Consider the following 14,108-nt stretch of genomic DNA (forward strand, 5'->3'; position numbering starts at 1 on the left):
TGTATTGGTTCCTGGTAATAGCTCTCTCCTCCAAGTATGTATGTGTTTCCCTCAGAGGTCAGATAATCCTTCTCTGTGCCTGTTGTGGCGTTGAGGTCTCCATAGATGAGCACTCTGCCCTGAGACTTGAAGTGGCTGGCTTCTCTTTGTAGGTCCTCATAGATGTCAGGTTTTTAGTAAGGGGACTCTGTTGGGGGGATATATGCTGCACACAGGTACATGTCGGACTGAGAGGTTAGGATGGAGCTGTTTATTTTGATCCAGATGTGGCTGTCTCCTCGTTTGATTGCATACCTCCCAACATTTCAAAATTAGAAATCAGGACACAGGCCACACCCCTAACCACACCCCCAACACACCCCCTAACCACACACCCAAGTCACGCCTACCATAAAGTTTTTTGAAGATTTTTTTTTTTAATATTGATGCCCATATATTTTTTGCACATAATAAGAGACATCTTTTCACCACTAAATGCACATAAGAGACATCTTTTCACCACTAAATGCACATAAGAGACAGCTTTTCACCACTAAATGCACATAAGAGACAGCTTTTCACCACTAAATGCACATAAGAGACAGCTTTTCACCAGAAAATGCACATAAGAGACAGCTTTTCACCAGTAAATGCACATAATAAGAGACAGCTTTTCACCAGTAAATGCACATAAGAGACATCTTTTCACCACTAAATGCACATACAGTAAGATACATCTTTTCACCACTAAATGCACATAAGAGACAGCTTTTCACCACTAAATGCACATAAGAGACAGCTTTTCACCAGTAAATGCACATAAGAGACAGCTTTTCACCAGTAAATGCACATAATAAGAGACAGCTTTTCACCAGTAAATGCACATAATAAGAGACAGCTTTTCACCACTAAATGCACATAAGAGAAAGCTTTTCACCACTAAATGCACATAATAAGAGACAGCTTTTCACCAGTAACTGCACATAATGACAAACAGCCAGTTGTCCCCAGTATATGTAGCCAGGGATATATGTGCCCAGTATATGTAGCCAGAGGTATCCAGTATGCTCATGTAAGAAAATAAACACAGAGAGGGAACATAGGGTGTAACGTATGGTCTATATCACCCTTAGTGTAACTTCACACACTACCAGAGCAAGTGAATAAGTCCCAAACGTGCCAAAAAAGCAGCCTCCACCTCTCCCTATGAAGTGGCCGCTTACCCTCAAATTTCTTGCTATCATGCATAAAAACCGGCAGCCATTGCCATCAAAGAAAGTCCTAGAGTCAATATAAAGTTGAACATCGCGTAATACAGTTTATTAAAACATTAAAACCCTGCTAAAAGTTCTGCTTACAGTGTAATTTCTTGTTTGCATAGCATATAAAAGTACTGCACCGTGAGCCTCAGCGCGTCCGCCGGCCTGGTGTAGCCAAGTCCTTGCTTCCTGAGCGTCTGTGCGTGCGTCCAAGCTCCGCCCAGGGCTGTATTACGCGATGTTCAACTTTATATTGACTCTAGGACTTTCTTTGATGGCAATGGCTGCCGGTTTTTATGCATGATAGCAAGAAATTTGAGGGTAAGCGGCCACTTCATAGGGAGAGGTGGAGGCTGCTTTTTGGCACGTTTGGGACTTATTCACTTGCTCTGGTAGTGTGTGAAGTTACACTAAGGGTGATATAGACCATACGTTACACCCTATGTTCCCTCTCTGTGTTTATTTTCTTACATGAGCATACTGGATACCGGTGGAATACAAGCGCAGCAGTATTGGATTACTTAATTGGGCAACGTCTACACAGAGGACACTGTTTGCAGCTGTGACTTTATACCAAGTACTTTTATACCGTGCGCAGCACTATCTATGAGATTATATGTAGCCAGAGGTATATGTCCCCAGTATATGTAGGCAGGGGAATATGTCCCCAGTATATATAGCCAGCGGTATATGGGCCCAGTATATGTAGCCAGGGTGTATATGGGCCCAGTATATGTAGCCAGGGTGTATATGGGCCCAGTATATGTAGCCAGGGTGTATATGGGCCCAGTATATGTAGCCAGGGTGTATATGGGCCCAGTATATGTAGCCAGGGTGTATATGGGCCCAGTATATGTAGCCAGGGTGTATATGTCCCAGTATATGTAGGCAGGTGTGTCCCCCCCCCCCACCCCCAGGAGGAGAGCAGCGCAGAGAAGAGGGAGAGCGGTGAAGAAGGGAGCCATCTCCCCCCCTTCGCTCACCTTAGGGTCCTCTCCCTCCCTCCTCCGATCTGTGTGTGCGGTGGCTGGCAGAGGGGCGGAACTTACCTTCCGTGTCTCCTCCGTCTGGTCTCGTCGCAGGCGCTGCGCGGGATGAGTTGCCACTACTCTGGTCTGATCCAGACCAGAGCAGCGGCTGCGGCACCAGAACTTCCGGCCGGCGCATGGAGCGACACGGAAGGTAAGTCCCGCCCGCTGCCAAACGCTGCCGCACACACAGATCGGAGGAGACAGCGAGGGAGGCAGAGCACCTAAGGTGAGAGAAGGGGGGGAGATGGCCCCCTTCTCCGCCGCTGCTCACCGCTCTCCCTCCACTGCGCTGCTCTCCTCCTGCTACAGGCGGGCAGGCGGCTGTCAATACTGACAGCCGCCCGGGACTTGGGGGGCTCTTACCGGGATAGAGAGAGAGCCCCCCAAAATCGGGAGAATCCCGACGAAAACGGGACGGTTGGGGACTATGTGATTGCTTTGATGTGCTCTGTAAGCTCCTCCTTGTACCAGATTAGTATGCCTCTTGAGCAGCGGCCATGTTTAATGTTCCTGTTTTTCTGGGCAGATATGGAAAATTCCTGGTACCCCATGGGTGCAAGAGAATCATCCTCTGCCCGGGTCCATGTCTCCAGGAGGATTTGGATATCAATGTTTTTAAGTCTCATTTTAAAATCTGGATCATTGGTTTTGGATCCAAAAGCTGAGGCGTTCAGCCCTTGGATGTTCCAGCTACTGATGATAAGGGATGTCATTTTGAGTCGGTTTACCTTGTAATGAGCAGAAATTTTCATAGGACTATTTTCAGGGGGGAAGGTGGACACTATTGTGGGTGTCACCTCAATATGCTATGTAGGCTGATAAGCAAAGTTCTGATTTCCGCCATGATGCTACCCTCTGTTGCTTTGTGTTGCCATTGTGGGGCAGGCGGTTTCCTACATGTTTTCCATGCTTGTGGGCTCTCTCTGGTGTTGGGACATTTTGATTTGCTGTCTGATTGTTGAGTTAGGGCTTTCTTGGAGTCTCTGGGGTCTATTTAGCACCATGTCCTTTAGTTCCTTTGTTAGGCGGCTGACTCCTTGTTTGTTAAGGTGCTTGTTGTTGTACAGATGGTGGGTTGTGATTGTGGTGTGCTGTGCCAGTTGTTTGTCTGGTGAGGATCTGAGATGGGAGGCCAGCTCTGCATTGATTTGTTTAATTGTCTGGTGAGGAATGTCTTTTCTTGGGAGCAGGGAAGAGAGGATAATCTTTGTGCTGGGGAATTTCTGCTGTGCCCTTTTAACCATTTGTGACAATTTGTATGTGATGGTTTCTTGGTCTGTGGTGTTTTCTTGATTAATGTCATTGGTGCCAGTGTGCAGGATGAGATGTTTTGGGTCGGTGAAATAAGGCTCATTAATGACCTGTGTTACTTGTTCAATAGTTGAACTGATGATTTTGATGACATGCATCCCTGGAAAGAGTCTCCTTATGTCCAGGTATTTTCCATTAGAGTCTATAACCAGCACAATGTCAGGCCTGCGATGTTTATAGGAGCCATTTGCTTGGTGTTTAGGCTTGGGCTGTGGGTTGTTGGGTGAGGCTGTATTGGCAGTATTTGTGGAGGGGGCTGGATGGCTGTGATTGTCACTAGTCTCTTGGGTGATTATTGCATCCCGTGTGTTGTGCGAAGCACTGTCTTTGGTCGGCACAGGTTTTGTGGGGGCTTTGTGCTTTTTGCTGTCTCCTCTAACTTTAGTGGCTGTTTTAATATTTTTAATTTCCTGATCTCCTCTTTAAGTTGTGAGTTTTCCTCATGTAGTTTTTGTAGGGAAATGTTGATATCATTCAAGGCTGCAGTGTGCTCAGCTTTCATCCTGGCTATTTTTTCTCTCAGTTGATCATTTGCATTTTTCACACCTTGGCTGCTTTTAGCTTCTTCCCTGAAAAGAGTGAAGTCTCTTTCTAATTGGGACAGACAGTCTCTGAGAGTCTCCAGGGAAGGGTGTGAGGGGCCTGGTGCCTGGTCTTCTCTGGAGGGGGTCTGTTTCTGTTGTGTTGGAGTTTGGTCCTCAGCCTTATCTCTGGGAACAGTCCTTGCAGATGATTTACGACCATTGTTTGTGTTGACAGAGTTTGTCTGGTTTTCTTTAAAGTTAATTGCAAGTTTTTCAATATCAGGATAAAGCTTTTCAAATATATTTAAGTAACATTCTGCCCCCTGGATCAAGACACTGCCATTGTGGTATACAGTCACTGTAAAGGTGCCCATACACTCGTCAGATTGGCAGCAGATAGATAAGAAATGCATCTGATGATCTATCTGATGCGTTTTTAGAACATTTTTTACCAGGATAGAATTCCAATAGATTTCAGTTTGAAATCTATTGAAATTCGATCTGATGGCATTTTTTTGCCATCAGATTTCCATTAAGGCCAATGCAAACTGATAAGCAATCTCATCAGATCGACCTAAATTTTCCACCCTGCCAGTTCGATGGAAATCCATCGAAATCCATCGAAATCGGCCATCGATCGGTCGATTGGCCAACCGATTTGCAATCGATCGATAAGTGTAGTAACCTCTGGGTCCTCCTTGTGTTTTATTCTGATTTGTCTCCCATTCGTGATACCATTTTTTAAAGATTTTTTTGAATTTTTTTTACAAATGGCAGTATGCCAGGCTTGGGTGTCATGTGTAAAAAATATCAGGTTTGTTTTTACTCTAGGGTTAGAGGAATAGTCAGCAAACAGAGTCTCTGGCATGCTTTTAGCTATCTTCAATCTTTCTTCTTTCTTTGCATCATTGCTTTTATTGCCAGGAGAGTAAACAATCTCCCGAGTGCCAGACCGCCTGCTGCTAGACGTGCTGGGCTTATCTGCATCCTGGCTTGCCTTTTGATCTGCTGGCTTCAATGTTTCCATTGTGAATCCCTTGATAAACTTTTTCTTATTTCTATAAGTAATATTCAGCAGAAATGCCCTTACCTTGTTTTCTGCAGGTTTGGTCAGTTCTGGGGTTACTCTCTGCTGGTGTTAGGATCTGTTGGTTGGCTGGAGCTGGCTGCTGCTGCTTGTTGCTTTTCCTCTGAGTGACACAGCTTGTTTATCCTTTTATAAGTTGTTATCTTCTCCATTCAGAGCATTTGCTTTTTAATCTTTAGTCTTTTTATTCTTTAGACTTCCATAGGCTCCTCTGGTTTCCATGTTATGTCTTGGTTGTGTCCTTTGCATCCTTTCAGTTGCCCATTACAAGGTAAAATTGGTAAAGTTTCAGGAGCTCATGTTCAGTGCTGTCATTCTCTCTGCCTTTTCTCCTCTCTCTCTCGCTCTCCATCCATCCCTATCTGTGTCCTTCTCTCTCTCCATCCATCCATCCATCCATCCATCCAGCCATCCCTATCTGTGTCCTTCTCTGTGTCCTTCTCTCTCTCGCTCTCTCTCTCCATCCCTATCTGTGTCCCTCTCTCTCTCTCACCATCCATCCATCCATACCTCTCTGTGTCCTTGTCTCTCTCTCTCTCTCTCTCTCTCCATCCATCCCTATCTGTCCCCCCCTCTCTCTCTCTCCATCCATCCATATCTGTGTCCTTCTCTCTCCCTCTCTCCATCCCTATCTGTGTCCTTCTGTCTCTCTCTCTCTCCATCCATCCATGCATCCATCCATCCATCCCTATCTGTGTCCCCCCTCTCTCTTTCTCTCTCTCTCCATCCCTATCTGTGTCTTTCTCTCTCTCTCTCTCTCTCTCTCTCCATACATCCATCCCTATGTGTGTCCTTCTCTCTCTCTCTCTCCATCCATCCATCCATCCCTATCTGTGCCCTTCTCTCTCTCTCTCTCTCTCTCTCTCTCTCTCTCTCTCTCTCTCTCTCTCCATCCATCCATCCATCCCTATGTGTGTCCTTCTCTCTCTCCATTCATCCATTCATCCATCCCTATCTGTGTCCTTCTCTCTCTCTCTCTCTCTCTCTATCCATCCATCCACCCATCCTTATCTGTGTCCTCTCTCTCTTTCTCTCCATCCATCCATATCGGTGTCCTTCTCTCTCCCTCCCTCTCTCTCTCCATCCATCCATCCCTATCTGTGTTCTTCTCTCTCTCTCTCCATCCGTGTGTGTGTGTGTGTGTGTGTGTGTCATGCGTGTGTGTGTGTGTGTGCGCTCAGGGCGCTGTAAAACCTAAGGCCTGCCCTGGTCAAAAACATAATTTCAGTAAAAATGTGGTGAAAGATTAAAAACCACTTTTGGGTTTTTTCATTGTTGCCCTGTGTCCACACGTGTGAGAAATTCAATGATTTCCTATCCAGACAGGAAGAGGGGAAGGTCTTTCCAAGAGTAATAGATAAAATAAATAATGGAATAAAATATTTTGTAGATAGGGGGAAAGTTCTAAATTTCATTAGTTTTGTGGTGGTGAAAGGTGTCATAGGAAAACATGGGCATTACTTTGAAAATCAGTTTTCCTTCAGTTATTACTGAGAGCAACTGATTAAGTGTAAAAGGACCCTATGACAGCCTCTCAATGTTACATCACAGAGGAAGCCTCTCCCAGCTGCATTCTGGCTGTATCCTCACAGACACCATGCAGCCTCGGAGTAATGCTGTTCTGCTTCTTTTTATCTCACTATTCATGCATCAACTACCTCTAGGTAAGTTTAGTTACTTGTGTGTGTTTTCCAGTTGGGCAACAAAAGATGATGTATCTTTGTTGAAAAGCAGCCATTTCCTTTGTGATGGGCTCTCACCAGCAGCAGCTGTGCTTTGTCTGGCTACACTGTTGTTTTTTACTTGTTCTTTTTCTCTTGTGTGGCTATCAGTAATGTACCTATAGTGCAGAATTAGCTCACGTCTGATAATGTATTTGTTAGCAGGTAGGTAGACCTAAAATGACAAAGTTAAACATACAATCTGGTAGTTCATGTTTGTGTTACTCACTGTTTTCTTAAACTTTTCCCAGACCAACAGTGGAAGTGATCTGCATCAGCCAGTCTTCTTCTATAAAAAGGGCTGGGTTGCAGATCGGTAAAGAGCTGTTTTGTGTAATGGATGAGAGAGGCTTGGCACTGGACACTAACTCTGTTATCAGGGTGTGTACTAGACAGGGGCATAGCAATAGGGGTTACAGAGGTTGCAACTGCATCGGGGCCCTTGGGTTAGAGGGGCCCGAAAGGCCCTCTCTCAACTACAGTATTAGCTCTCTATTGGTCCTGTGCTCATAATAATCACTTTTATAGATACTTTGAATAGTGGTAATCATTAACAGACTGTTACCCATCCCCTTCTTGCACATCTGACACTGTAGTTGCCTTTGGCAGGTTTTGGTGCGTCATATCAATTGTTATGTATAGAGTGCTTGGGGGGCCCCATTGTAAAACTTGCATCAGGGCCCACAACTCCTTAGCTACGCCACTGGTACTAGATGCTAGTTTTGTGAAACAAAAAAGTACACTGGAGATTAAAGCTATTTTAAAGCTGTTTAAATGAACATTTTAGTCGACCATCTTTCTGTATGTACAACGGTCACCAATCAGTCCCACTCAAGTGTCTGGAGTCGTTAAGGAGCCATCGTGTCAGATCCTTAACGACCCTAGATGCCCAAGCAGGACAGATCACAAAGTTATTTTTTGCCAATCCCCATCCCATCCACAGGAGTCTGCTCCATCATGTGCTGGTCAACATTCCTCCTCAATAGCAACAGAACACATCAGATGCGTCTGTACAGCATCAGTCCCCAAATTGTCACCCTGAGGGATTTTTTTCCTGATGGGCAACAATTATCGTATGTGTGTACTTAGCTTTAGGCTGTATTTACAGTTTTTACCATGACTGTGTAAATGTTTTCAAACACATCTTCATTGCATACCATTCATTAAAATGCAAGCATTGTTGGCAGGAACACGTTGCAATGTGTATATGCCGCACAGATAAAGATGTGATCTAGCCAGCTGATTTACATGGTCTGTCAGATCTAACACATTTTTTGTGTGCAAGAAAATACAGAAGAATGAGTGTGATGGAACCTGTTTGTAATGTAGTTCAGGACACTGAATTTATCAAAAACATTTCAAGGAAACTTGGAGCAGTTCCTTAAGTCAGACGGATCAGCTATTTATAGCGCTAATAGATTTGGGCGCGGCTATCTTTTTAATGTTAATTATCGTTTTTTGTAATTTTTCGCTCAACTTAGCTAATGTTTGGGTGCTGTTGTGAAATATCGACTTTTACGTAAAACGATAACATATGATTGATAAATAGAGGTTTGTAATACTAAATCTAGACTTTCAGCGTCTGATATTGTGTATGTTTATTAGGGCTGCTCAAATCCGGATCCGGGAGAAACCAGGATAGTTGCTATCCGGATATCTCCCAGTAAACCTGTGCGGGCTGGGCCGGGAGGCCAAGCTTACCTGTCTGACGTCTTCTTCGTCCGTCCCTGGCGCCTCCCACGGTGCAGTCCACGTGCATCACGCGACTACAAACACTTCCTCCTTCAACCCGGAAGGAGGAAGTGTTTGTAGTCACGTGACCGCCGCATGGACAGCATCATGGGAGGCGCCAGGGACGGATGAAGAAGACGTCAGACAGGTAAGCTTGACCCCCCCCCCCCGATAATATGTGTTATTACAATATTATTCTTTCTATGTGTAAAAGGGTGTTCATGCAGGGGAAGTGGTTAGGGCTAGGCACCACCGGGGGGTGGTGGTTAGGGTTAGGCACCACCATGGGGGGTGGTTAGGGTTAGGCACCACCAGGAGATTTTTAGGGTTAGGCACCACCAGGGGGGGTCTAGGGGTCAGGGATAGGTGCAGGGAGGGTTCTGTGTGAGAGTAGGGTTAGGTATAGTTAGGTTTAGGCACCAACATGAGGGTTAGTTAGGGTTAGTCACCACCATAAGAGGTTAGGGTTAGGCACCACCAGGGGGGTGGTTAGGGTTAGGCACCACTAAGGGAGGGTTCTGTGTGAGAGTAGGGTTGGGTTAAGCTGTATTGTTGAATTACATTACGATATTTAAAGAAAACCTGTACTGAGAAAAACCTCCCCTGGGGGTACTCACCTCGGTTGGGGGAAGCCTCCTGTTCCTATTGAGGCTTCCCCGGTCCTCCTCGGTCCCACGGCGGCGACGAAAATCCTCCCAGAGCGGCAGTGATGTAAATATTTACCTCCTTGGCTCCAGCGCAGGTGCAGTATCCGCTCTCTGCACGGAGATAGGCGGAAATAGCCGATCTCCGTCGAGCCGCTCTACTGCGCAGGCGCAAGTCTCCTGCGCCTGTGCAGTAGAGCGGACCCGACGGAGATCGGCTATTTTCACCTATCTCCGTGCTTAGAGCCGCCACAGTGCCCCCGCTTGAGCAAGGAGAGGTAAATAAATCAGCGCTTGTAAGCCTTGTCGAGGGAGGATTCCGGGACTCTTCGGGGGAGCAATCGCTGGATTCCCTGCAGCTACAGGAGTGGGGGAAGCCTCATTGGGACCCTGAGGCTTCCCCCTCCCAAGGTGAGTACTTTTTTTTTGTTACATGTTCTCTTTAACGTTAATATATTTTCGTTATCAACTCCAATCTGTTTTAAAATGGTATATTTCGTTAATACATTTAGTTCACGTACCGGTAATAATCGAAATTAACGATTTTACATTACAAATACCGTTATTTACCAATAATTCTAAATTACAATTTTTTAATTAATATTTTTATTTTTGCCGGTAAATCATGCTCAAATTTGACCGCAACTTTTTTAAATGTATGCAAGTCAGGGTTGCTCTGTGCATCTGCTTCATTTCTACCCGTGTTTGGCAGGTGCATTTCTGATCATTTTTATGCACCAGCCCAGACTCACTATCATGCATCCTGGGAAGTTTCTTTCATAGAAAAACGTATGATTAACAGCTACCACATGAAGGAGCTTGTGGAATTATACAAATGGATTGTGGAAGTGCTAATGCCAATTACTAGATCACAGATTGCCATACCCTAAATGTAAAGTGTTGAATATAGTGACCATAGTGTTGTTGGTATATTTAAAGTAAACCTGAGATCAACAATAATAATAAAAAATTATACATACCTAGGGCTTCGTCTATCCCTCTTCAGGCTAATCAGTCTCTCACCGTCCTCCTCTGTGTGATTCCTCCATTAGAAGCCCCATTCTAATTAGAAGCTCCTGTTGTCAGGAGCATTCTGCGCTGGCCATAAGAGTGCAACGGGGAAGCGCACGCAGCCAGACTGCGCTGCACTGACTTGTCCTGACTGGTGGGCTTACCGGGCCGGCTAGTGGGAGATTCAGGAGGCGGAGGAGGATGGTGAGGGACCAATTAGCCTGAAGGGGGCTGGAGGAAGCCACAGGTATGTGTAATTTTTTTTTTATTATTATTGTCGTCTCAGGTACACTTTAAAGGCTCTAATGTGTACCAGGTGCACATTAGAGCCTCAGAAGAAGCTTGTCCAAAGCAAAATGGTTGTCAGGCCGTGCACCCTATGGCGCCCACCACCCACCTTGACACTCCTCCACTGCCAGATATAAGTATCAACCTTTTGTATTTTGAATTTTGTTACATTGGGTATCATTTTTTCATTTAATGAAGCAATAAACACTCCAAGTAGTGCCAAGCAATTCTGGAATCCTGTGGTTTTGCAAAAACGAAAGTGTGTTTAAGGGCTCGTTTCCACTAGCTGCGAATCACAGCAAACCTGACACTAATGCAATGCAATGGAGTAGTTTCCATTTCATGCAAATTTTGTGATGCGACCCTGGAAAAGACTCAGATGCATGCTTCTGATATCCGCAGCACGCATCCAATTCCCGTAGGCAGTAACAGGTGGCCGAATGAGGACTTCCGGAAGCCATCTGAGGGTGGTTGTGGCACAATGTAATCGCCCCTGGGCAGTGGAAATTACCCAAAGTGCACAGCTGCATTAAAATCCAGGTGGAGTCCCCATCTAGTTCCATATGCAGCTGCCATTCTCTTATAAAATGTGTATCCCCCTCTTCCACATTTAACATCAGTGTGCAGCTGCCTCTCTCTTTCATGTATAGCTTCCTTGGACAGCAGTTCTTCTCTTCCAGGTGTTGCTCCCAATTTGCAGCCTCCCTTTTTTTCCTCCCTGACCAATGCAATCAATATATAAACAATGTGTATGAAAAACTGGAAAAAGTAGCCGAATTCTGTACCCACACTAGAGAAGTTTAAAGTGATATGCCAGATAAACTGGTACTGAGAGTGTAAAATGCCAGATGTACCATCAAAGAAAAAGCGCGAGTGCAAAAATATATAAAGAGTCAGAAAGTTCAAGAAATAACATCACATATATTTTACATAAGCAACCCCCTCCCCCCCCCCCCAAAAAAAAAATTGTGCTAAAAACGAGTAGAGCAGCAGGTAGTGATAAATACAATGGGGTGCAATATAAGGAGTGGGGAACAGCATATTGGTGTATGATTCACAGAAAAAAACACCAATAGGCTGGTGACATTTAAATACTTATCCCAGGAGGACAGTAAAGTGAACCACGGTCACCTCTGTGATTTATACACCTGATGACACACCTGGCTATTTACCCTCTCTTAATATCAGTTTATCTGGCATATCACTTATCACTAAATCACTCTAGAGTGGGTACAGATATTTTTGCTGAATTCTGCTACTTCTTCCAATGTTTTGTACAAATTGTTTATGTATTGATTGCATTGATCAGAATCCAGATATGAGTGGGGTCATTAGAACCACAAAGATGAATTTATTGCAATGTTTTTTTTTTAATTATATGTGTATCATATTGTTTGATTATTATAATACTATTATAATGCAAGTGGGGGAACATTAATAGACTTTTGAAGTGTTTTTAATATTGAGTTGTTATTTGAATTGAGGAGAAAAAGTTTGTTTTTGATGTTTTTGATTACACTTGAAACATTGGTGTTTATTGGCCTCATCTTTTGGGAGCAAAATATTGTTTAAAGTTTATAGAGGCCACAGCACACTGTCCAGTGTTTTTGGTGCAGATCAATTCTTGTTTTCTATACTCAGCTATTTCCTGTAATTTTATAGGCTCAGTAGGTCTAAGGCCCATTTAAAAATGGGAGCTAGGCTCTGGCCGCGACCTCCGTACTAGCTCTCCTCGAAAAAGCCATGCGCGCGCCGCGTGCACAGGCCCCCCCTCCTTTCACCCGGTCCTGTCCTCCTCCTTTTTTTTAAATCACCCGAGAGCCGCATCATGTCCCCAGCTCTGTGCACTGTGTCCCTGTTGCCCTAACAACCACAGGGACGCGCACAGAGCTGTTAGAGCCGGCTGAAATGCGCGCACATGTGCAGATGGTTTTCAGCACGGACACAGGGACATGGGACGCAGAGACACAGGGATATTATTATATAGAATAGCCCAGGACGGTAAATATAAAGTTATTTACAGCTGCTGTAAATTCCAACTCAAAACTTAGAACAGATGTAGTATTTTCCTTTCTACAACATTACTAAGTATATGTGATACAAACCGGCCTTGACTTATTAAAATGACTGCTATTAAAAAATTGCAGACTTTATTTGGGACACATTCTTCACATTGATTAGTGAAGTAGTAGCTGTTATTGTGTCCGAGACATCTTTGATCTAATAAAAACTACTGCGGGCACTTGCAGGCGATATCCACCATTATTGTTAAATATGATACAGGCACAGGCTGCAGACGTTTCCTAATGATTTTTACTAAGTCCAGGTCAAGTTTGTGGCTGGAACACTTGTGTTCTTCAGCGCTTGTAAATTGCAAGTTGCGTGCTATGTGTGAGTGATGTGTCACCATAGATCACTGGTTTTACACAGCTCTGACTAAATAGAGCTTTCAGTTTCAAAATGCCACACCCACAATGTTTCTCCCATCCTCCATTTCCATGGGTTCTACAGAAAGCGTAAAACCCTTGAGTGATTTCCTACCCATCCACGACCACAAAGCACAGATGTCTGCAGAATCTTTGAAAAAAAAAAATACTGTGTGGTTTTGAACTAGAAAACCTGAGTCACCCGACTGCAGTCTGCTAAGCGTTTATCAAATTTCTGTAGAATTGGGCCCTGTGTGGTTGATGCGCCTCCAGTATGTGTCAATATTTTGTGACCCAGAGGACTTACTCTGTTTTTTACTTTACCTGCTCCTGTTGGTTTGTAATTAAATTTAAATTATGAGTTTATCATCCTTCCTTCCATTTGTATTTACACTATATAGTATCACTGCCTTAAAGAGAAACCGTGACCAAAGATTGAACTTCATATCAATCAGTAGCTAATACACCCTTTCCCATGAGAAATCTTTTCCTTTTCTCAAACGGATCATCAGTGGGATCTGTATGGCTAATATTGTGTTGAAACCCCTCCCACAGTGTGATGTCAGGACCATGGTCCTGACATCACACTGTGGGAGCCTTGTTGCATTGTGGGAAATAACAGCTGTTTCCAACTGCCAAAAAAAACAAGCAGCAGCTACTTCCACTGACATCACCTGCCAGCAGTAAAAATGTCACCATATGATACATTTCAGAATGTAAATCAGGGAGAGGAAAGATTTTACAATGGAATAAAACTAACTAAATCATTTATACATACCGTATATACTCGCATATAAGCAGACCCGCGTATAAGCCGAGGTACCCACTTTTCCCTCAGAAATCAGGAAAAAGTGATGGACTCGCATATAAGCCCCTCCCCAGTAAAGCCTACTCCACAATAGCCAGATGTGCCTCCAGTACAAGTCAGCACCCCTACCCTTAGCCAGATGTGCCACAAGGATGATAGTTGTCTCAAGATGCCACTAGATGGGGTCATAGATATGCCACACAGGAAGAATGCCTGATTATTGCATTGCTGACACTTTGCTTGCACACTCTGCTCCACAAGCAAGGAGACACAGGTAGTCTTGAGCAA

General features: G+C 44.4%; 1 protein-coding gene across 4 annotated transcripts in view; it reads left to right on the plus strand.

Moving 5' to 3' along the window:
* Positions 1-6,751: 6,751 nt before the first annotated feature.
* The window catches only part of LOC137531733 (CD48 antigen-like), a 276,111-nt gene continuing 268,754 nt past the window's right edge, over positions 6,752-14,108 (plus strand). For all 4 annotated transcript variants that reach the window (XM_068251692.1, XM_068251694.1, XM_068251695.1 and 1 more), the window contains exon 1: positions 6,752-6,855. In XM_068251692.1, coding sequence (XP_068107793.1) covers positions 6,789-6,855 — 67 coding nt within the window. In that variant the 5' untranslated portion in view covers positions 6,752-6,788. The remainder of the gene's footprint in view (positions 6,856-14,108) is intronic.

The sequence above is a fragment of the Hyperolius riggenbachi genome, chromosome 9 (genome assembly GCF_040937935.1).
Source record: "Hyperolius riggenbachi isolate aHypRig1 chromosome 9, aHypRig1.pri, whole genome shotgun sequence".
NCBI classification, from domain to species: domain Eukaryota; kingdom Metazoa; phylum Chordata; class Amphibia; order Anura; family Hyperoliidae; genus Hyperolius; species Hyperolius riggenbachi.